Raw genomic sequence first — 23,283 nt, 5'->3', positions numbered from 1 at the left:
AACCAAAAACAGAAAAACGAAAAAACTCAAAACTAAAACGCATGGTCAGGGAGTTGGAATGAGATGATCTTTAAGGTCCCTTCCAGGGCAAACCAGAAGAAGACCAGAAGGACAAGCTGTTCACTTGAAATAGAACCCATGCAAAAAAGGTTCAGGAAACAAATCAGAAATCATTTTAAAAAGACTTGCAAAGCTAAGACAACTGTAACCATTCTAGGAATAAAGATTTTAACTCATTACTTGCCATTCATTCTGTCTTAAATTGTGATTGCTGTGATGCAAAATGAAGATGGGTTTGGGAAGCATGCCAGATTTTCAGCCACAACTTGGCTACAAGAGATCTTGCCCATGTCTCTTAGTAAGACAAGAGGCTAGTGATTGATGCTGTATTAATAGATTTATTCCTTAGATCTGAATCATAAACAAGATTTACTTTCAAGACACAAGACTCTGGTGATCAGTCTCTCACTTTGACAGTGAGGAATATTTTAAGAGCCTCACTCAGCCTTTAAAAAAGATTCAAGTTCTTCTTTTGCTATTTATTGGCTGCACTTCTTCCACCAGATGAGAAATTCCACTACTGACAAGCTTCAGGAGTGTCCAAAAATGTGTTATATTTCTTACATTATTTAAAATGTTTTCAGTTATAAAACAAAAATCTTAGCATTTTCATCTTATTCAACATTTCTTTATTGTCTGCAAAATCTTCATGCAACATTGATTTGTAAACATTTTCTCTTTTAAAAATATGTTGTATTTTTATATAGACTGCAGCTTTTCTGAAAATTATATACTTTTATACCACACCTCCAAATATACTTCTCTTTCCAAACTGAAATAAAGTACACTTCAGGATATAAGAGACCAACCTTGACCTTACAGAGCCACAACCCAAAATTTCACCCAAAACATTCATACTGTATCCACCTGAGAGCGTAAGGGAGGTCTGAAAGGAGCTCATGGGCAAGAGAGAACAGTATCTTTCAGCAGAACCCAGCAAAGCTACTTCAAGCAGAATCTGGATATTCACCTTCTCTGAAATAAAGGTTTGGATTACGCAGCAGTCTCTGTGTGGGCACAGTAAGTCCACCTGAGTTCTGTCATGAAATCCCTGGCACTTGAGCTACACTTTCACTGATGAACTGTTAGCAGGTCATGACCCATTTTTAGTGACCCTTGCCATGGGATTGCACTATTGCATTTGCCTCTTGCATTTGACTCTCAAATCCAACAAGGACAAAACAAAAACCTAATCAGATTACATAAAGAGAAAACAGATAAATGAATTAAAGGAAGACCCTCCTGGTAAATACTTGAAAAAGGTCCAAAGCTTATTCTCCTTTTACCAGAGATCTGTGAAATCTCCTTGTAAAGTACATCTCCAGCCAAAGATGATGACAGTCTGTTACTGTAACTGGGTTTTCTGCTCTTTGAATGGTACAGTGGGAACCTTTGGCTACTGATCCTAATCTAAAAAACCCCTCTGAGAAGGCAGATATACATAATACCCATTATGAACTTATCACCTCACCTATTCATTACATTGTTAAATCTTGGAAACTATATTCAGTAAAACCTACAGCAAAGTAAAGTATTACCAATTTTTGCATGCTGGAATTTTCAGAATTAAGATTTTCCACCTATTAACTAAAAAAAAATAGAGGGGAAGAAAAAACTATCAGATAATGAACAAATTTCCTTCCTAAGCACTGTTTCAGTAGCATGCAGGGAATAAACAATCGTGTAACACTATGAACAGAAGGAACAAATTCTCAGTAAGTGTGTGCCATCCATTTCGTGCAATAAGACAGACATCCCATAGGAAATAACTGTGATTCTGTGATTCAAGGTCATATGATTAACATATATATACAGCAAATTGGACTGTTTACACAGACAATATTAACTGTGACACTGTTCACCTCCAAATGTTTGTCTTTGCAACCTTAAAAAGGCTCTTTTAACACAGTTCCTCTAAAGTGTACCATTACAAATGAAATGAATTCATTGTCAGGTAATGTGTTTATACATTTCTAAATAATCCTGCATACCGAGCTCACAGTTCATCATTTTTATGATTACAATGCTAGATTGTTAGTATCATCCCTTGCTTGGCTGTATATTAGCTTTATACAGAGGCTGAGCTTTACTGAATAAAATTTTCCAAACAACAATATTGGATGCTAGCCCACACAATGCTGCCCATACTAAACCATCATAATGTTTCACATTAAAGAAAGGAAATTCACAGTTCATGTGATTTAGAGATTCATACAGCTGTAAATGTAACAGAGCCTAAATTGCAAATCAGAAATACTACAGTAAGGAATGTCTGCAAGCAGACAACTCAACTCCAGCAGAGAAATTATTCACAAGAGGTAAAGAAAAGAAGTGTTAGACAAATACATAAAGTCTATGTGAAATTCAGCAGATCATGAAACAGCTACTTGTATATGGAAACTGTTTTGCTACACTTTACAAAGAATAAAGCCATGTATTCAGTCTGTGCAAGAAGAACATCTCAGGGTGTTAGCATTTTGGCAGTAGTCATAGCTTACTTCTGTGTAAGAAACATTAGTAAATGTAATGCTTAAACTGAACCATGGCTATTCAGCTTGTAGCATAGTTGTGGCAACTCACATGCTATTCTACCTGATCCCTGGGCAGTCTGCTAAGTCTCACCCAGAAAATGGACCTTTTAAACACATGTACTCAAAGTCCATAAAATAACTTTAACTTAGAACCCAGAATAAAAAATGTTATGCAAAAACAGTCTTGGAAAAGAAGACAGAAGATTATGACAGCTGTTACATTAGAAGAACAGCTTCAGTTTTGAATGACAGAAAAACATTTACATGGACTTACCTCACAACATAGTGTATCTTGTCTCAACTTGATAATTTCTGTTTTTTATGGGGACTGAGGGTGCATTTTGTATTTCACTGTTTTTCAATCCTTTATTTCACCAATCACAAAGTAGTAGACTAATTTCCCAATCTGCATCACTTTATCTGCCATTATTACTTTGTCTCAGTGTAATCTATATAATTTTCTAACCACTTCCCCTCATCTTTCTAGATCTCTTTCAGCATCATCACAAAGTACTGTCCCACCACTAATTCCCTGCACACAATCTATTCAGTTCAGTCTCAAGGCTCTGGATCCAGCAGAATGCCTCCTGAAGGAAAACTTCTACTCTACTCAGTCTCCGAATAATGTGTGTGTACATATTTTTCTTTTCTTTTTCATCTGTAGCTGACAAATATAATTTGCTAAGTGCATAAAAGTTACCACAAGGTAAATTATTATGCACATATAAAAGCCTCACATCAAAGTTTCCCCAATTATGCAAAGACCTTAAAGAGGGATTGAACTTTGCAAGGTGTGTTAAATATAATAACTATGTCATGACTTTAGATACTGCAAAAGGTTTCATTGTTGAGGACTTGCATCAAATACAAGGTAAAATGAAAAACTGTTGCTGTACAAGGGAACATAGAAACAACCCACATCTTACTAGCTTCTCTCTAAGTCTTTTTGATTGCGCATATGCAGAGTATATGCCATAATACACAAAGCAATTTATGATATGTAAATGCCTATGATGACAGGGTCAAACAACCAGGAAAAAGATCTAACACATCTTTTTATAAAACTTAGGAAAGATATGAGAGGTTCAGTCTTCTTCTCAAATCTTTTTCCTTGCCCCCTTCTAAAAAAGTCAGTATCATATAGGAAAATCTCATGAGACAGTCAGATCAATTGAATAATTTGTTGTATTTTTTTTTCACATATCTGTTAAAATTAGGAAGAATGGCAAAGACTTTACCACAGCACAGAGCTTTTTAAACCATGTATCAGTTTCTGTGACAACTCCTTAGAGCGTTTCTATTTTGGAAAAAATATCACTAGAAGATACGTGCTTGCACTTTTGTGCTCTCACCTAGTCTTTACATTTTACTCTTCCTTTGCTACTTACCTCTGGCTGATTAGAAATGTTAAGAATAAGGGCCCACAGATCAGCTCGGAGTGCTGTTGGACATCCCTGACGAACATACTGCTGAGCTGCAGCACTATCTTGCTCTGCCAAAACTGTAAGAAACAAAGCAGGTAAAGAATTGATGTAAGATTTCTATCAAATACCTTTTAACTTTAAAAATTGGTTTACCATGCTGTAAGTATTAACTGATAAGAAAATACTGAAAAGATCTGGTTTCTACAATACAATTTTTAAGTAATTCCTTGGGAAACAAGACAATTGGTATTAATCAGCAAGGCTGTACTACATTCTGTCATAAAATAGCACTGAGTGACTATATCACACACTATAGGACATGTGACTATATCAAGGCTAGTTGCAGCTACTAAGCTGTCATCATGCAGAACAAGTAGCCATTTATAGCCACAAAATACTCCTGGTTTAACTATGAGAGGTATATCAGTTCAAATAGGAGAACGCCACTCATTCTGGCTTTCTTTTTGTGCCTCCCTTCTTTTCATATTAGCTATATGAGTATCTTCACAGATAACTGTGGGGCCGGACTTTTCCATTCCAGAGTGTACTGTCATGTTTTCTCATTATTGGTATATTTACTCTAGAGGATAAAGACCTTGAAAGATGTTGGTTTACCTTCATATTGACATAAAATAAATACTCTACTGCTGACAGGTTTGCTTATTTGGGTCACTGTTGTGAAGCTTTAGGCTACTCTGTCACAAGGGCCTCATGCTGAATACAGTACTGTATATACCATAGAACAGATAATCTCCTACTTAAATTTATAAACTTGAAAGACATGCATCTTCAGCTATCATAATCTGGTAAAAGTGTTCCTCATCAAGGGTATGTGTACCCTCATACTCAAAATGTCTTTCACAAAAGAGAGAGAGTTGGGAAAAATTTCTGTGTTATTATCTCAACATTACATTGGTGTTTGACTGCTACTTGGAAGTTTCCAAATCCATATTCTCTAATTTTTCTGAAGTGTCTATGAAACAGCTTGCTTTTCTATATCTCACTGAATTTGACATTCACAATACCTGCTGTAATAAGACTTAGAAGGACAAGGTTTGGAATTAAATATGCATCTAATTGATTTTTCTTTTCTTCCCTTTTTGCCTAAATACTGAATAGACCAGCTTGCCAATTTTTGTTTAACTTGCAGAGCTCTAACACATACATTTCTATGATGCTTTGTTCCTGCATGAAGAGGGCAAAAAACCCCTACACTCTCCAAAAAAAAAGTCCTACACTCTCCAAAGAAAAACTGACATACAAGATATTAAAAAGTAGTTCTGGTATATACAAGATGGGTTTTACTAAACACGACAAAATAAAAACCTCAGACTTAGCAATACATCTAACATAAAAGCAAAATCAAGACCTCAGTGGCAAACAAAGTCATAGCTAACAACTACCTATTAGAGCATGCAGCAGGATTCCCACTGAATGAAAAGGGATTTCATTTTATGGTCAAGGCACTTAACTTACATATTTACAAATTTTTAGTCTTTGAATATAGGGAAAGCTAAGGTATTCTCTAGAATAGAGCTGCTCAGTATAGACAAGAGATGATGAATATGAACGACAACAAGGAGTCGGATGAATGGCTCAAGAAGTCCAGAAAATATAGTTTATTTGGAAGAATGGGAAAAGAACAGAGAGGTGGACAGTATCTAATGAGTTGTTCTTGAATTAGAAAATTGACAGAGTGGGACAGAAAGATGACAACAAAACAGAAAGGAAGAAAGGAAGAAAGGAAGAAAGGAAGAAAGGAAGAAAGGAAGAAAGGAAGAAAGGAAGAAAGGAAGAAAGGAAGAAAGGAAGAAAGGAAGATCACTGTATTATTACTGCAACAAAAAAAATTAGGATGAAGCACTTTTGGGACAGTAGCCTGCCTATTTTACCCTTGGATGCTAATGTTCAGCAGGAATCAGAAGAGACAATAATGAGTAAATATTGGTGAATTTCAACTATTCCTTGTATGTTTCTTCTATAAGTAAACTTAAACTATTAAATTATTACTTCTTTTAACTTCCCCTTCCTTATGTACATTATTTCTTAACCTACAAAAACAAGCCTGGAACTTTTCAGAAAAAGCAGTATAGAGAGACAAGTAAGTGAATAGTGGCTAAGTACTGCAATATTCCACAACTGCAACTGATTATTAGAAAAGACTCCTCTGACACAAAGGCATAGATCCCCTTACAGTAATGGGAACTTTGTGTGCAGAGAAGGGACTCCACAGAATTTTGATTTTAAACTGAAATTCAGTAGTGGAACAAGTTAAGTTGTCACCAAAAAAGGTGTCAATGTGCTTCCTATTTTGTGTTAATCAAAATATATGTGGAGCTTTTTATCTGGTAGCTACTGGTAGACTGCAAATATTTGTTTAATGGTATTAATGATTTTCTATCTAAATTACAATGGTATTACTGATAATGCCTTGTGCTAGTTTAAGTTCTTAAAATTCTAAGAGGTATATGCAAACACAAATTTACTATATGCGTTCTTAACTACTCACATTTTATTACAATAAAAACAGATCCGTACCTTTCTGCCCAACATGTACATGTTCATTTTCAAAGAACTCTAGAAAATAAAGACACAGAAAAGCATGGCAAAAGATAAATGAAAAAGACACTCCAACTGATAATGTATTTTGTATTTTTACCACACATCATTACATTCAGTTGCTATTTACTGCTAACATCACTAAAAGTTAACCTGCATCAAAGTTGTTTTCCAAAAACATTTTTGTGTTAATTTTGTGTTTAATTTTGTGTTTCAAAACTACAAATATCAAAGCAGCATTATACGACATGCTTTTCATTTAGGCTAGTTTCCACTCAAGAAGAAAAATCTTGTGATACTACATTGATTTCCATTTTTATGTAGAAAGATCATTTTAAAACCTCTTCCTACAGCAATAGATGCACACATGGAAAACCAACAGAGATTATACACTATTTAAGTTACTGAATATTAATATATGGATATGTCCTGTAATATTTTCTTGACAACATTTATTTTAAATATGTTTGTATGTACATTTGTGTACATACATATAAATACGCCTATCTGTTAGGGGGATTAATATTTACTGATAATTTCTGTATTTCTGGAAACAGGCAATGTGGTTCTCTAGATCCTGAAGTGTTCAAACATATTGAAATTAATGTAATCTCTCCTTAATGTGATGACTTTAAATCTTCTCCCAATTTGACTCTACATATATGCGATGTTTTCTATTGTTAGCTATATTTTACCACTAAAATCACTACAATCATAGTTACAGAACAAATATTTATGGTTTACTATGGGGAAAAATACACATTTTTTTTTTTATAATTTCGAAGGATTCTGCTCATTAGTGTTCTGTTTGAATGACTGGAGCATGGCAGTAGCTTACCAGGAGGCACTTGTGCTGAATCATCAATACCCAGCTGTCCTATATTTAAGCCTAGTTCACTAAAGTCTTCTTTCTGAAAAGGAACAGAACCATAACAAAGTAATTAATATGCTTAATTCTCTAAATCACTTGAGATTTCTTCTGAAAGGCTTAATGTGAATATTTTTCTGAACCAAATTAAGTTTTTCTAAATGCATACATTTGAAATAGAATCTCACATCAATTCTTACTCTAGTTTTAATTATAAGGCTCAGTTTGCATGGCAAGTATGAGCTACACCTGGATGTAGTGAAGTGGTGAATGAATGATCAGGTTAAGGATCTCTAATTCCCATTTCTATTCCAACCCAGGTGAAAGTTTTACTAGCATAAAATCTCCAAGAGTCTCATCACTGAAGCATTTAGAAAAACTCTCCTATATAATACACTAGTATCCAAATATTTCTTTTCATTTACAACCTCACAATAAAGGGATTTAAAATTCTATTGAGAAGAAAGTCAGAAGCTAACTCATTGTCAGGCTACTGATCTTGTTCAATGTGCTACAAATTTGAAGTTTCTTGTACAGAAGAAAGTAATTAAGTGAATAACAGGTACAGAAGTGTATTTCTGGCACAAATTAAACCTGTGTGGCATAAAATGAAAACTTCCCTACTGGCAGAAAATTTTTCTGTTTGTTTTGTTTTTCATTATTTTTTTTAATAGGATTTCTTTATGCTCTGTAATTTAGCTACATATTTAGATTGATTTTTACTTTCAAAAGGAGAAATTTATGATGATACTAATATTCTTTTTTAGTTCTTAGAATAATTTTCATTAGCAAGAAAAAATAACTCTTACTGAAAACTCTTATAAGAAAAAATATACTTACCAATTCTGGAATATCTTTAACTTTTAAGGGAACCTGAATTAGTCCCAGATGATTTTTGAAACTAGGCTGCTCTCCATTTTCATAATTTGGGTTTCGAAGATTCATCAGTACCTTAAAAATTGCAGCTCCATCATTTCTTGCTTACATCCAGAACTCTTCTCAACATCATCAGCATTACAAACAGCATATTCAGCATAAAATCATTTCCCACAGCTTATATATATATGTAGATGCAAATTATCAAATTACATCTCAACATTTTCAAAACCAAAAAGTATTCAAATTTTAAGGAAGCCAACATAGTCTACTTTGAAAAGTCAGCTCAATAAAAAAGCAGAAATTATTTTTAATACAAGCACTTAAGTGCTGGCTACATAGTAATGTCTTGACTAAAATTTACTTCCTCATTTAAGGTATGCCAAGTTATATATTTCTGATGGCTACAGTATCCAGGATATTCTTCAGTGTTACTTTTCTCTGAAAGAATTTTTATCCATCTTCTTACACTGCAATCTTACAGAGCTTCTACCGCAAGTGCTACATAATTTGCTACTAAAATAATTCCTTACTAAATAATATATCAAAATATCTTCTTTCATATAAGAAAAAGAAATTACAGAATTGGAAACTTAAATATAATTTAAAGGACAAGGAATTATGTCAAGGTAAGTTAGTGTGATCTATAAAGGAATTTATAGTCTCTTACATACTGTTATTCCAAGGTATAGATTTTGATATGATGATGATGATTCATGATTTGTAACATGAATTTCCAGCTCTTATGAAATTCTTTCATAACACTATACCTCTACAATTTTCACTCTTGTAAATATTCTAATACCATACAATCTCACTGTCAGACTTGTTAATTTAAAGAAACTGCAAACTCTGGAAAGAAAACAGTATAAAAAAAAGAGTGATCATGAGGGTCACTGAATAAAGCTAAAAAAAAAGATGTGTTTATTTACAGATACAAGATTAAAAATACACCATGGCTGTCAGTACAACAATGGAAAACAAAATAAATAAAACATTTTCAACATTATTTTGATTAACTGAACAAAAGGAGTAATATACAATAAGTACTGTTTTACTATGATGTTCTGTGCTTTAGTCATAGAAAATGATGAATAGTACTGACATTTAAGACTTTAAGGAGTCCACAGTCACCATTTTTAAAGATTTAGTTTGATTACACACAAAAGCCTTGAAATTTCACACAGTCCTGTTTCATATTTGATCTTTTACAAGCTTCCTAGATGACCTACAATTTCAACTGCACACAAGTGCAATCTACTATCAAACAGTCTATTACCTTCACATATTGTGACTGATGAGCTTAATATACTGGAATTTAGAATGCAAAATGGTTTAAAAAATCAGTTGAGAATCTTCTTCTGAGGAAAAAAAGTTAGGCCCAGACTATGCTTTAGGGAAGTTTATCACTGCAGTTTAAAAAAACAAAAGGGACAATAGTGTTTTGTTTTGTAAACCAAATATGGATTCATAAAAACCATGCCAAATTTCACTTGCTGTAAAAGACAACTAGCATGAAATACACTTAGCAACTATTTTTCCCACTTCACATAAAGGACTATAATGGATACAAGCCAATGGCTGAGTATTGTTTCATAAAGGCTTACCTCAAGAAAATCTTTAGGTGCATAAACAGGCCGGAAAAGACTTAGATCTGAAGTAAGATTTCAACGACACTATGTTAAAACCAAAAGATCAAAAAAAATGTGCCATATCTATAACTCAATTTAGAAATTTAAACACCATATTAGAGCAAAGACCAAAATAAAATCATCACAAAAATCATGGCAACAACCACCACATACTCTGTCCTGATTATGCTACTGATAATTGCCGTATTTTTGTAAACCCCAGATAAATGAAGAGGAGGGTGTTCTTCAAGGTCCCTTCCAGACCAAGCTATTCTATGATTCCATGAAGTGAACAGTAGTCACAAGAAGCTTTTAGTTAATCTTAATAAGTGCTTAGACTGAATAATTCTTGGACTTCAGAAAGATATGAGTTTCAAAAGCAGCGTATTTTTTAACAGCTAAGGTTGTTGAATTACACGTACTGCTGTCAAATGAAAACTGAGGAGCAGTACTAAAAAATCCATTAAAAGTGTTTGCCATCAGAGAGGTGGCAGTGTGATACAAACCAGCACCTCTGCAAAATTCTTTTTAAGGAACTTGGCTGTGAACTAGCAGGAGAGTTAGCCTTGCTCTCCCAAAGTATAATATCACCGATTATTCTGTGCAAGAGTTATCTTTTGTCAAAAAAAACATCTGAGCTTAATTATCCATAGTTCTGAACATTTTCTGTTAGCCTGAGTTTACACTAAGAGGAGCTGTGTCCTAGCTGAATATATCTCTAAAGCACTGGAATAGGGAGTATTTTACAATAACCTCTCAGTAATGATTCAATGTTAGTACAACTTGAAACAAAGTAACAATGAAATAAGTATTCACTGATGCATAATGACACATTACCAATGAAACAAAGATCAAAATCAATTTGCCTTGAGGAGATTAGGTTAACCTTTGACTGGTAAGTAAGATGTGAATGCTGCCTTTCTATGTACAAAAATTTAATGCATGCAAATTTAGTTGACCTTACCTGGCTCATCAGTTCCCATTTCATTCCATTTATTAAGTAGTTCTTTTTGTTCATTTACAGGCCTCTGAAAGGCACAAAAAAGTATATCTTCTTTTCAACTACACATTAATGCAATGTTTTACAAAATAGCAATAAAACTTACTTGCTTGCAAATTATCCCTACCCTGAAGGTACATTACACTGTAGAAAGCCCAAGTTCCAGTTCCCAGAAGGAAAGATGCCCACTAAATAGTTTCAACTATTTAGTAATGAATTTAGAATATTTAGAACTCAATTTCGTGTTACTGAAGATTTATTGCCCATACCATAGAGCTGTTGCACTCTATCAAATTTCTGTCCCTGGCAGTCATAAAAACCAAATACATCCTTTAGCTCATGACGGACCATAGAGGTTCTGCCACTTATCACCGAGGTATAACAGGAGAAGGAGCAAAACATTCTAACGTTACTCCCTAATTCCAATCATCTTTAAAATTAAAGCCTATTAAAACAAACAAACAAACAAACAACAAAACAACAAACACAATAAACCAGACTAGAATGAATGACAAACAGAATCAGCAATGTACCAGTATCTCTCTCTCCTCAGGTACCAGTTCAACCACAGCCTTTTCTGCACACAAAGCTGATCTGTACTGCAGACAGGCTGCACAAGTTATACAGCTGAGTCTGCACACAAAATGCTCTGTCAAGACCAACGAACACAATAATTAACTTTCCAAAATGCTGCTCTCTCAAGAGGATAATTCCTGCAACAGCAAAGAGGAAAATCTACCTAGAGCCTTCATCTTCTCCCAAGCTGAGCTGATGCATTCATTGCCAGCATCTCTGAAAATTAATCTGCATTAAAATTATTTAGAAATGGAACCTGCAGCTCTTTGTAAACATGTCTAAAATGAAGATTACATTATAAGTGTGCAAGACGAGGCCTAATTTCAGAGAAAATGTCATTCTGAAAACAGAAAATTAACAATACATTACCTTCTGTGCTAGTGGGATATTGAGTTCTGTGCACATGCTGTTCAGACTTTTCAGAATTCGCTTCTCCCAGCTTCCCTAAAATACACACAAAAGATAAATTATAAGGAATTTATTTTTCCTGAAACGGAATTTATTGTGTAATAACAAGCATTTTTTTTGAGATGAGATATATATGAAAGGATATCAAGGGTCACTGACCACATCTGCAAACATATGAAGGGAATATTTACATGCTTCTTTACATGGAAACAATAGATCAAATAGATTTAATTCTTTACAACACAAAAAAGAACCAGAAAATTTAGTCATTCATATTTCAGATCTTTTAAAAAGCATGTATTTCACAATTATTGATTTTTATATATGCCTAATGACCAAGCTTCTTTGCAGACCAACCTTTAACATTTTTTTCAATTATAAGAGGTCAATCAACCGTGCATAGCAAATGCCTCCTCCACTTTGGGGCCTGAAGAGACTGGCAGTCTTTCTCCACAAAAAATATCTTAGAGGTCAGAAATTAAGGCAAGTTAGAAATCTGGTAATCTGTAATGCTTAAAAAATATTTTATTTCTAACACAATGCTCAGGAAATAGTTGTCTAATCAGAGAAACCTCAGTGGCCAGTTTAAAAAGCAACCAGATTCTTCTGGTAATTGCATTAGGCTTCAGTAGTGCCTACTCCACAGCTAACTCCTCTGAAGTTAATGTCAATTAGTATTGACTTCCTTGCCAATGGACTCAGTACTTTGCTTCCATGATTACAGCACCACTGGTGGGTTTTATACTTAATTTAGTTTTCAATGGATGACAAGCCAGACCTTGATCACATGAATGCAAAGACTCCTCTTAATTTCATTTAGTTCTACTTATTATTTGTAATTTGCTCTAAACACAAATTTTACAACAGTTAGTTACTGTTTAACTACACTCCTCAACGTTCCATCCAAAAAGAGGCTGCAGTTTATTAGAGAGGAAGCAAATGAAAGGAAGGGCAGATGTTCAATTTTTCTGTTAAAAAAAAAAAGTCTTTTTCATTTTAGCTTTCATTTACAAAATCCTCTCATACCTTTTTCCATCAAAAAATAACTATCTTTCACTAGAAATCTTTCCTCACAACCAAGTCATCCTTTCACTTCCTTTGGCATAAACAAAACAGATCTGAGTTTTGACTGTAAGGAATGTTTTCCAGATTGCATACTTTTTATCACACTCTGTAAATATTTTTTTTATTTAACTGTATTATCATATTTAAATTCCTTTCAAATGCTGCACTTACACAACACCATGCCACAAACTGGTTCACCTCTCACAAAGTGGTAGTATCAAGCATTTACTATTTTGCCAAGAAGAGGGGTTTTGTTGCCAGAGAAATAAGAAATGAGAGAGCATAAAGATTACTAGGCAATATAAGATAAGAAAGTGGCATTGGAGAATACACAGGTATTCTTAGGAGTGACTTACAGCTGCCACACCAGACATTAATTCACTTATCACACTGGGGATGCAACATGTTGGTAATAAACCACTTACACACAGTCATAAACTGACATAATTTAGCTTTCAAGACCCAGTAAAAGATATTCAAATAAATGCAAAAAAGACAAAACCAAAGAGAGGGTTATACAGCCTTTGCAAGCAAGATACTGTGCCCTCTTCTCTAGGACAGCAGTGAAGTGAGCACAAACGGAATGCACTGCTCTTGACTGAAATAAAAAGCAGAAGCAGAGCTCATAAAGTCATTTTATTGATGGAATGATACATTTAACAAGATGCTTCCTCTAGTCTTATGAAGAAATTCAACACTAAGAAAACACACTATTAGGATTGCTATGGTCACAATTATTCACTAAAATAGCTGAAACTGAGGAAGGTAGTGCTGCAATTTGGAAACCATTTCATAGCATGACAGAATGGTTTCCAATACCTAAAGACCCTGCCTGAAGAGGAGGAGAAAGATTATTAATAAGGATATGTAGTGATAGGACAAGGGGGAATGGATTTAAACTGAAAGGGTAGGTTTAGATGAGATAGGAGCAAGAATTCTTCACTGTGAGGGTGGTGAGACATTGAACAGGTTGCCCAGAGAAGCTGTGGATGCCCCATGCCAGAAAGTGTTCAAGGACAGGTTGGATGGGGCTCTGAGCAAGGGAAGGTTGAAACCAGATCTTTAAGGTCCCTTCCAACCCCAACCATTCTATCAGCCTACTCATTGTCATTAATGCTCTATCCTTCAATAGAAACCTGGTTATCTTCCAAGGTAGAAAAAAAAAGCAATATAAAAACTTCAGTCTGCCATCTATGAAAACAGAACCAGAATGTGAGGAGAAAAATGGTTAATCATGAACATTCTAATACCTGCTCTAGAAAAAATATTAATATAATTTTAATCACTGATTCAAAGTCATTCCAGTAACTATCAGAGTTGGTTTTCTGGGAGTAGTACCATTATTTCCAGAATTCTGAAGTAGAGCAAGATTAATTAAGATAGAAAAGGATAAAGGAATTGTCAACAAACTTATAAAAATGGGAACAGCATCTTAAATGGTGACTGTATCTAATCAAAATAGAATATAAAAAATATGACTTAGATGGACAATATTTTTTATGGGGACTTTTATCGCTCTCCCAAAAGGCATTAGCACCCCATACACTTGTATTTTAGCTATTACCAAATAGTTTAAACAAACAAATTCATTAAAACACTGATTTTGTAAGCTTTTTACATTGTTCATTCATCTTTAATCGAAAAAGAGTAACAAAACAAAACCTAGGTGTGATTCAATTGCTCTGATGACACTTGTTTTCTTACAGGCCCATTATCTACAGTGATAAATGTGAGTCATCTTGAAAATCAAACACTCACAGGGATCTTGTTGTTTTTAGAAAAGATAATGTTAGTTCTCTAACTGTGCATTTATTAGTATTTCATGGATACCATAATTTACAGGAATTTCTCTATGGAAAGGATTCACAAGTCTTTATTAAAGAGCAGTATTTCAAGAAAGGGTTTGAAAGAGTATCTACTGGTTTGGCTGGAATAGAGTTAACTTTCTTCGTAGTAGTTAGTATGGTGCTTTCTTTTGGATTTGTGACCAAAAGGGTGTTGATAACACACCAATGTTTTAGTTATTGCTGAGAAGTGCATACGTAGCTTCAAGGTCTTCTCTAATACCTACCCAATGGCAAGGAGACTGGGAGTGCACAAGAAATTAGGAGGAGACAGAGCTAGGACAGCTGACCCCTAGTGAGCAATGGGATATTCCAGACCATAAAACATAATGTCCCAAATAAAGAAGCTGGGACAAAAGTTGCCTGATGGTGGAAAGTAATCAATGTATTCCTATTTTGCTTTGTTGACACGTGTAGCTTTTGCTTTACCAATTGAATTGCCTTTGTAAAGTGATTTGTCACTTCTGCCCTTGTGGTTCTCTCCTGTTTTGCTGGGGGAAAGTGAGTGAGTGGCTGAGCTGCCTACCAGGGTTGACCCACCCAGAGGATGGATGACTAATACTCTTTGAAATAGGGAACCGAATTTTGAAACTAGCAAAAACAGGACTTCTCCTGCTCATTTTTAAACTACTGGAATAACAGGCCTTTCTACATACAGCTAAAAACACTGCAAGTATTATATATACTTTTGTAAAATAATAAACCATGAAACTGCTTCATACAAACTGCATATAGCTATATCTCTGTGGTTTTTGCATTAACAAACTAGTAAGACTGGTTCTCTTCAGGCAGCAAATTGTGGCATTCACACCACACAAGAAAAATTGATTAAAGCAATCTTTAGCCCCAAATCCTAAAAACTGAACCCAGGACAGAGAGATAAGACTTTGGGGAATTAACAACAATATGATTGAAAAAGTAACACAATTTGTTGAGTATTTTGTAAAAGAACACTGCAATGTATTTCTAGGCACAGCAGAGTTAAATACACTTTTATCCCTACCTCAGATGTTTTGGTTAGATCAGGTTCTTGAAGCTTGTTCATTTTCTAAAATCTTTTTATGTAGATTTTTTTTTTGTTTATTTCAAATGCCATATGTTGGCAAAAAATAAATAAACAAAGCAAAAGTATTTTTTCCTGACACCAAAAATCCTCATTTAATCTTTACAGCCCAGTTTCTCTTATTCTCCTTCAATATGCCTTAAGCTGCTTAGCTCCATATTTTTCATCTTCCTTGCACATTTCTAAGCACTAAATATATCTCTTCTTTCTGAAGACCTCACTATCTCTGCAGACAAATGTTATCTTTCATCATGAAACTGCCTGTGTCCCTTCAAAAGAAAGTTTTTGTAACCCTAAGTGAAATTACCTACAGCTAACCCTTTTTTTCTTCTCAACGAAACCAAATTCTCTTCTTTGACATATTCACGTTATCTCTATTCTAAATTTTTCACCTACCTGCCACTATATCCTACTCTTTTCATGGCTGGAGAATTACTTGAGCATTTTCTGTATCTATGTAAAATGTCACATATACAATAGTACTATTATCTCTGATGCAATTACAAATCTATGCTTTTCCTCACGTATAAGACTTAGAAATACAAAAACATTCTACCACGTAAAACTCAAATAGTGTAATTAAAGGTCTGATATGAATGGTAAAATTGATAACCACCAACCTGTGCTTTCCTCATATAGGCTAAAGGCTCTTTAATATGTTCAGGTGGTGCTGCAGGATGACAGGGCATAGGAAACCTTAAGAAGAAAATATGGTAAACTATAAATATTCTGATGTTTTATTTTGCTTAATTAATCCTGTATTTGTAAACCTAAATATAACTTCTTTTGTGAGACCACTAGCAAAAACACAAGTGCATGTTGATCCACTATTATTTTTAGAAGTATTTTTTCCCTCACCCATTCTATGGATACAAATAAGATAACAATACGCAAGAATTAACATATTCATTTCAACATGAGCTTTTCACCCCCTTTTAGTTTTCAAAATAAAATAATTACATAAACAAATCAGGCATTTTAAAAGTGTATTCTCTTCACATCATGTCATCTTTATGATTCCCTGGAACTTTCCCTCATCAAGTCATCACATTTTTTTTCAAGAGACAATTTTTTTTTTGAGGATCTCCTTTTAAAAATCAACAGTGAACATGTACATGTCCAAAGTAATTAGAAGCTTGAGGTGTTAAGCAGAGTTGAATATCCACTCATAAGTTGCATTATGAAAAAATATAAAAGCTGGTACAAAAATTAAAAACCAAACCAAAACACTAGCTTCTGTTTCAGTAGTGCAGGTTATTTTCAATGAATTTTTGCCAAACATTTAATCCAGCTTAATTTTAAATGTTTCACATGTTTTTTAGGAAACAAAATTTACACATAGCTTCTTTAATAGTTAGCCTGAATTTTTACCTGTTTGAATGTATTCTATCAGTTCCTAACATGTTTCTGAGAAATCCTCCCCAAATTTCCTCCCATTTTTAATTGATGAGGTCATTCTTGTACTTGCTGCAAATTTGTTATGGACTATTCTGTCCCAGTGCGTAAAAGAGAATCAATACCAACAGATTTCAGAATTGCTGTTTATTGGCTTATCCACAACACTTATGAAATCATGGTGTTCATAGTTAACTTCAATTTTCAAAGGCTAATTTCATTGTTTTGCTGCTTAGTTCCGTGCATTAGCCCTAGAGACAGGTAAATATTTTTCCCTGGAAGATATGATGAAGATGAATCCTTACTAACAGATAGAAGCATTTTGCTAAACTAAGTCCCTCATACTACTAAATATACAATGTGCTAAACTGGTAACTCTAACAAGCTTATTTAAATTAGCACAAATAGATTTGCATACACACTTCTTATTTTATAGCTTTATGGCTATATGTGTTATGAAATCCACCTTTCCACTGTGCCAGAATGTAAAGAAAAATTATGCTTCCCAGAAGTCTAATCCAAAGTTTGCTGAACAATAATAAAAAGGAAACTTGACCGATTTTACTGTGTTTATAACCATATCCCAAGCATGACAAGCACTGACCTGGGAAGCCTAGAGATCCAATATCTTAAAAGATTTTTAAAAATAATTAATACAACAAATATGTGCGATGCTGTAATAGTACTTCAATTAAAATTCATTTGCAGCAACTACCTCATTTACATAAGCATTATATTGTGAGCCTTGGTACCTTTGGAAGTAAAGCAAAATGGAAAATGCTAAACTACAAAATGTGGTCATATTTATTTCCCTTACTCTTTAAAATGCACCTGAGTCCAGTATTTTCACTGGGATGAAAAATAAATAATGTCACTTTAAAAACAGAAACTAAGCAGGTATCCTTGCTATGACAAATACTGCAATTTATAGTAACAAACTACACACCTCTATAAACAAATGGATCAAAAGTAAATCATGTGAGTAGAACTCATGAAGTGAATAGTAAATAAACTTACACATTGAGTTCACTATAAACAGCATTCTGAAGCTTCTTTTCCCAACCTGTTAAAATAAAAAAAACAACAAGACAACTTTAGGAATTAATACTAATGGAATGTCAATCGGAGGCTGCTTTGCACTCACTGGAGTTATGTTTGGTCTCAGTTCGTGTCTACCTACCAGAGAGACAGGAAGAGGCAAGGAAACCTCAATGTAATTAAGATAGGAAAACTGCAAGTTGAAACCTCTAGAGAGACCAAATGTCCTTTATTTCCACCTGCTGTTCAAATAATTAAAATACAGTTTTGGTTAAAAAATTTACATTCTATTTTTTCAAAGCCATCATTTTATTAAACCAACAATTAATATTAATAGACACAGTGTTCCTGATGATTATAAATCTCAAGATCATTTATCATAAAATCCTCACATTATAGTAACATAGCTTACAACTTTCAATGCAACTTGGAAATCTAATTGAAGGTAAAATTTTCAAGAGTATTTCCATGGAAGTTAATTTCCATTTTCAGAAGTGACTGAACTCTCGCTTCACTCAGAACTTTCCAAATCATCACCAGTATCTTATAAAATGATAAAAGCACTTTACATAGTATATTTTTCAAAATGCTGATGGAATCCAACAACACTTTCCCTTTTAAATGTTCTCTATCTGATTTAATGATCTGGAATCACTGAATGTCTTCTTCTGGCTACTGTCAGTGACAAGACACCAAACTCCACAAACTGTTTTCATCACTTATATCACGTATGTTCTTATATACATCTGTCCTATTCACAAATTTATCAATGAAGTATTACAAACCTGATGTCTTCAGAAAATCCTTAATATCCTCTTTTAGTGATTCCAGCTTAATTTCTGGTTTATGTAGGCTAACCTAATATTAAAAATAAAAAAATAAGCATCAAAAACGAAAGAGAAATTACATTATTCAAGTTACAAAGTAAGTAATGACCATGCTTAAGGTTACACACAAAGCAAACTCCTTCCTTGAGCAACGGCTATAGCAGTCAAAAATATCAGTTAACTCTTTTCTCACTCAATGTCTTTGCCTTTTTCATCAATGCTGAAAGGTGTGTGTGGGGAAGGAGAAGAAAGAAGTAGAATATGCAATGAATGCATATAAACATACACGTTTAATGATCTGAGCAAATACCCCACATCCTTAGCCCTTAGATTATACACATTAAGGAACTGGTCATAACGTACACATGGAAAAATCTAGAAACCAGACACTGCATTTCACCTAAAAGAATAAAACTGAAAACATTCCATAATTTTTCACTCAACCTCCCACAGTTCACCTCTTTCAGGTAAAAAATGCCATTTTCAAACCAAATAAACCAACTGTGCACCAAACAATCCCTGCTGCAGGTGTGACTACTGGGTATATACAAGCTTTTGCAATGAAATGCACTCAACACACTGACCAGCACTAACCAGTTTTACAACCATACCATGACACAGCCACACAAATGGTGCTGCACATCTTTCAGCAACAGCAGGACCAGCTGCTACAGCATCTCCTTCTACAGGCAGACCAAGGGGAGAAAACGAATGCATCACAAAGGTCCAAAAGGACAACAAGCAGAAACTCAGAAGTTTCTGTGAAGTGCCTTCCCATACATATTCTCCCAAGCATGGTACATGGCAATAGCTGATTAATATCAGATAATAAAGGAAAATGTTTAGAGCAAAAATAGCAACACTGCCTATCAACTTGAAAATAACACCAGAAGATCCATGTGTCCACAGCCATGACAGCCCCAGGCATATGTTTGAAGTACATGGCCATATCGTCTACACAGAAATGTCAGACATCTCTTAACAAAAGCTACTCAACAGTATGCTGTAGGCGCATCAGCTACTGATTCTATTGTAGCAAGCTTTCCTGCTGCTACAGAATTTTAATTATTATTTAATTAAAAATAATCTTTCACCAACTTGTGCAGTTTTCCAGCCCTAACAGCACTGCTGGCAGTATGACATGCTTTCAGTCCACAACACACAACTAAAACTCCTGTAATTTGCCTTACAGTTTATACATAGAAAAGGGTGTTTCGGCACTGAAAAGTTGGTCTAGGTGAATTCACAATGCAGAATTTTAAGGAAACCTTTCCATTTGCCCCAGATGAAAAGAAGAATGGACAATAATGGAGAGAATGACAGCATCAGTATTTCTGCTCTTATTTTGAGTCCTCTTGCCATTACAGGTAAGGAAGGCATTTATATTTGGTTTACCGACTGCAACAGTAAAGGGACTGCATGCATGCTTCTGAGAAAGAAAGGTCATCATAAGCACGGACTAGAAGGTGTGGTGAGTTGCATAATTCTCATGTCAAATGACAAACACGTATTTCATTTAGCGTAACGGGAAAAGCCGGCAGAGGATGTTTTGGATGCTGGTGTCTGGGAAATAAAGATTCTTATGTGAGTTCTTGGGCAGCTCACTAAATACCGTTTTAAGCAAAAAACCTCCAGGAGTATTTTATGGAGAATTCCGTCTGAAGCTACTTTGATGGAAAGTCCTTTTGATGATGATGAAATGTCCTTTTTGGACATTTGTCAGATGAGGGTTTTCTCTGCTGCAAGGCAGTGCTTTTGTGCATCTCCTGTAGAAATTTTAAATAAAGCAACACACATCAAGCAGGGCAGATTTTGTCATACTGTTCCTCCGAAGTTTTTGTGCACCCTTTTGTAAATGCTCAGTTTTGTCTTTGAGTAAAATATGGCTAATTCTAATCTCAAGGTCCATGGGGTGTTTGCCTGTCAGGTCTGGCACACTTTTTAGATATGCAAAAAAAATCCCCTCACAAATACAACTCATTGATAGATGATATATCACAAAAAAAAAATCTCCTGTACAATCTGCTATAAAATAGGTTAATTATTTTGACAGAGAAAACATTCCAAGAAATTATGGAAGTGCAGTTAGATCAGTATTTTAACTCTGTTGTTCACACACCTGTGAGTTCTTGCCTTAAGGAATATCTGACACTCTTATTGACAGCAACAGGGGAATTTTGGAGATTCCTGGAAATTCTAGAAATTGATACAGCATATCACATTAGAAGGCATTAAGGAATTCAGCCCACAGACTACTTCCCATTTTCCCTGTCAGGCCAAAAGAACAACAAAGGTTATTCTTCCCAACAGAGCTTGTTCCCCATCTGTAGAACATGAAATCCAGTGACTCTCCTGTATGCAGAAGAAAAGGCAGTCAAAAAAGAAACACGACAGCATGCTGGAGAACATTTTCTCCAAAGATTACATTATTGCATCAACTGGCACTGGTTACCTTCACCTCTTCATGCCCATGTATTCAGTCAAGCGCTATTTCATTATTCCTAGCCCTGCTGCAGCAAATATTTTTAGGCTAATCAAAACACCTATCTTTAGCACCTTTCCTGTGTTCTTTTTCTTCTCTTTGGTGAAAAAAGCTCTACTGAGACCAATTTTCACATAAGTGAAAATTCTCCCCCAAATTATGATGGCGCTTTTGTCTCCACCTTTACCAATTCAGGGCTCAGTTGCAAAAGCCTCCTCCCATTCACATTCTCCCTTTTGTCTACCTGTGTACTAAAATCAATACATTCCTAAGTGCTAAGCAGAATAAGAGAGCCACAGAAACTGTTAGGGACTCTTGTTGCACTGGATTGCTGATCAGTTTTCAAATCAGAAATTAGATACTTGAGAATGTGGCAAATAGTTCAGCTGGCAGCTGCAGCCAGCTCTAACACAGACCATAACCTAGCTCGGTATAACACAAGGGAAAATGCTCATTTTGGTAAGTGAAAGGAACTCTCTTCAGAACTGCTTTGCTGTAACTTAACAGTATGGTACCTCTTTGGAATTTCTATGGGTGTTTATGAGAATTAAATTGAGGAATCAAGGGGACATAGTCCAGAGCTGATGTTCCAAAATTACTAGTCCAGCTGTCTGTTTCTCCTTTGGATTAACTGATCTAACTTACTTCTGTGTTGTACCATGTTGGAAAACACATCTATGTATTTATATTTTATGTAGGGTTGGTTTGCTTGGTATAACGTACTAAGTATCATTTGCATTTTCAATGCCTGTGATATTTTGGTAAAATGAAAAATATATTGACAAAATTTTATTTATATAAAAAAGCATTACTACAACTTTACACAGATAAAAATGCCTGCCTAAGATTTATTGGGAAAAAGCCCCACATTGATGAGATTTGGATTCATGAACTGAATTAATTCCCTGCATGATCAAAACACAGCAAACACCCAGGTAGAACTACCAATTTTAATACGCATATCTTGATGAAAGGGTGTCTTCTGTAAGAAAACCACTATCTGTTACTATAAGGAGACTATCACATGCAGGGTAATAAAGAGTGAGCAATACAGGAGAACAATCCATGAAGGCAAAGAGTGACAGCTAGAACAGGGGAAAAGTCAACTATTCAGAGGCTGAGTCAGGCCAATACAGAGCCCTGAAAGGAAATAGGAATGAAAGTCAAACTTTTCAGCAACAAATAACAAATTATTTTTAATAAATGTTAATGCCTGACAGCTTTTCCCTGTAAAACTAGCATTGTGCATAATCTTACAGATAGGGCATCAAGGTCCAGGTGTGGGATATTTATTGTCATCTACAGTCTTGGTCAGCTTCTTGTGAATCAAGACATATCTGTCCTTTCCACATTACTTCATAAAACAAGCTATCATTACAGCATTTCTTGGCACCCCCCATTCTTCATCTGTACAAAACAGTATGGTAGTTTGGGAACCTTCAAAATTTTGCCAAATTTGCTGGTGCCTAAGGTACCACTAGCAAATCCGTGAGTACATATTTGACTTTGGCAAGGTATCCTGCTGAGATCTGGGCAGTCACCATTAACCATAGCACTAAAGGAAGTACAGGAAAATAACTAGAAGACCAGCATCATACTACTAAGAGGAGGCTTGACAGAACAAAGTGTTCCAGCA

The 23,283-nt window shown here is 34.8% G+C and overlaps 1 protein-coding gene across 2 annotated transcripts in view; it reads right to left on the bottom strand.

Moving 5' to 3' along the window:
- TBC1D19 (TBC1 domain family member 19) overlaps positions 1 to 23,283 on the bottom strand; it is a 49,152-nt gene that overhangs the window by 19,665 nt on the left and 6,204 nt on the right. The window contains exons 2-11 of one of the 2 annotated variants that reach the window (XM_062493437.1): positions 19,124 to 19,196; positions 18,318 to 18,363; positions 16,526 to 16,601; positions 11,895 to 11,969; positions 10,914 to 10,977; positions 9,926 to 9,972; positions 8,283 to 8,393; positions 7,413 to 7,485; positions 6,554 to 6,592; positions 3,980 to 4,092 (exon numbers count right to left, since the gene is read on the bottom strand). In XM_062493437.1, coding sequence (XP_062349421.1) covers positions 3,980 to 4,092; positions 6,554 to 6,592; positions 7,413 to 7,485; positions 8,283 to 8,393; positions 9,926 to 9,972; positions 10,914 to 10,977; positions 11,895 to 11,969; positions 16,526 to 16,601; positions 18,318 to 18,363; positions 19,124 to 19,196 — 717 coding nt within the window. The remainder of the gene's footprint in view (positions 1 to 3,979; positions 4,093 to 6,553; positions 6,593 to 7,412; positions 7,486 to 8,282; positions 8,394 to 9,925; positions 9,973 to 10,913; positions 10,978 to 11,894; positions 11,970 to 16,525; positions 16,602 to 18,317; positions 18,364 to 19,123; positions 19,197 to 23,283) is intronic. The other variant, XM_062493438.1, reaches the window with a different exon arrangement.

This window comes from Cinclus cinclus, chromosome 5, assembly GCF_963662255.1.
Source record: "Cinclus cinclus chromosome 5, bCinCin1.1, whole genome shotgun sequence".
In the NCBI taxonomy this organism is placed as follows: domain Eukaryota; kingdom Metazoa; phylum Chordata; class Aves; order Passeriformes; family Cinclidae; genus Cinclus; species Cinclus cinclus.
This window is presented reverse-complemented; position numbering and strand designations above follow the sequence as displayed.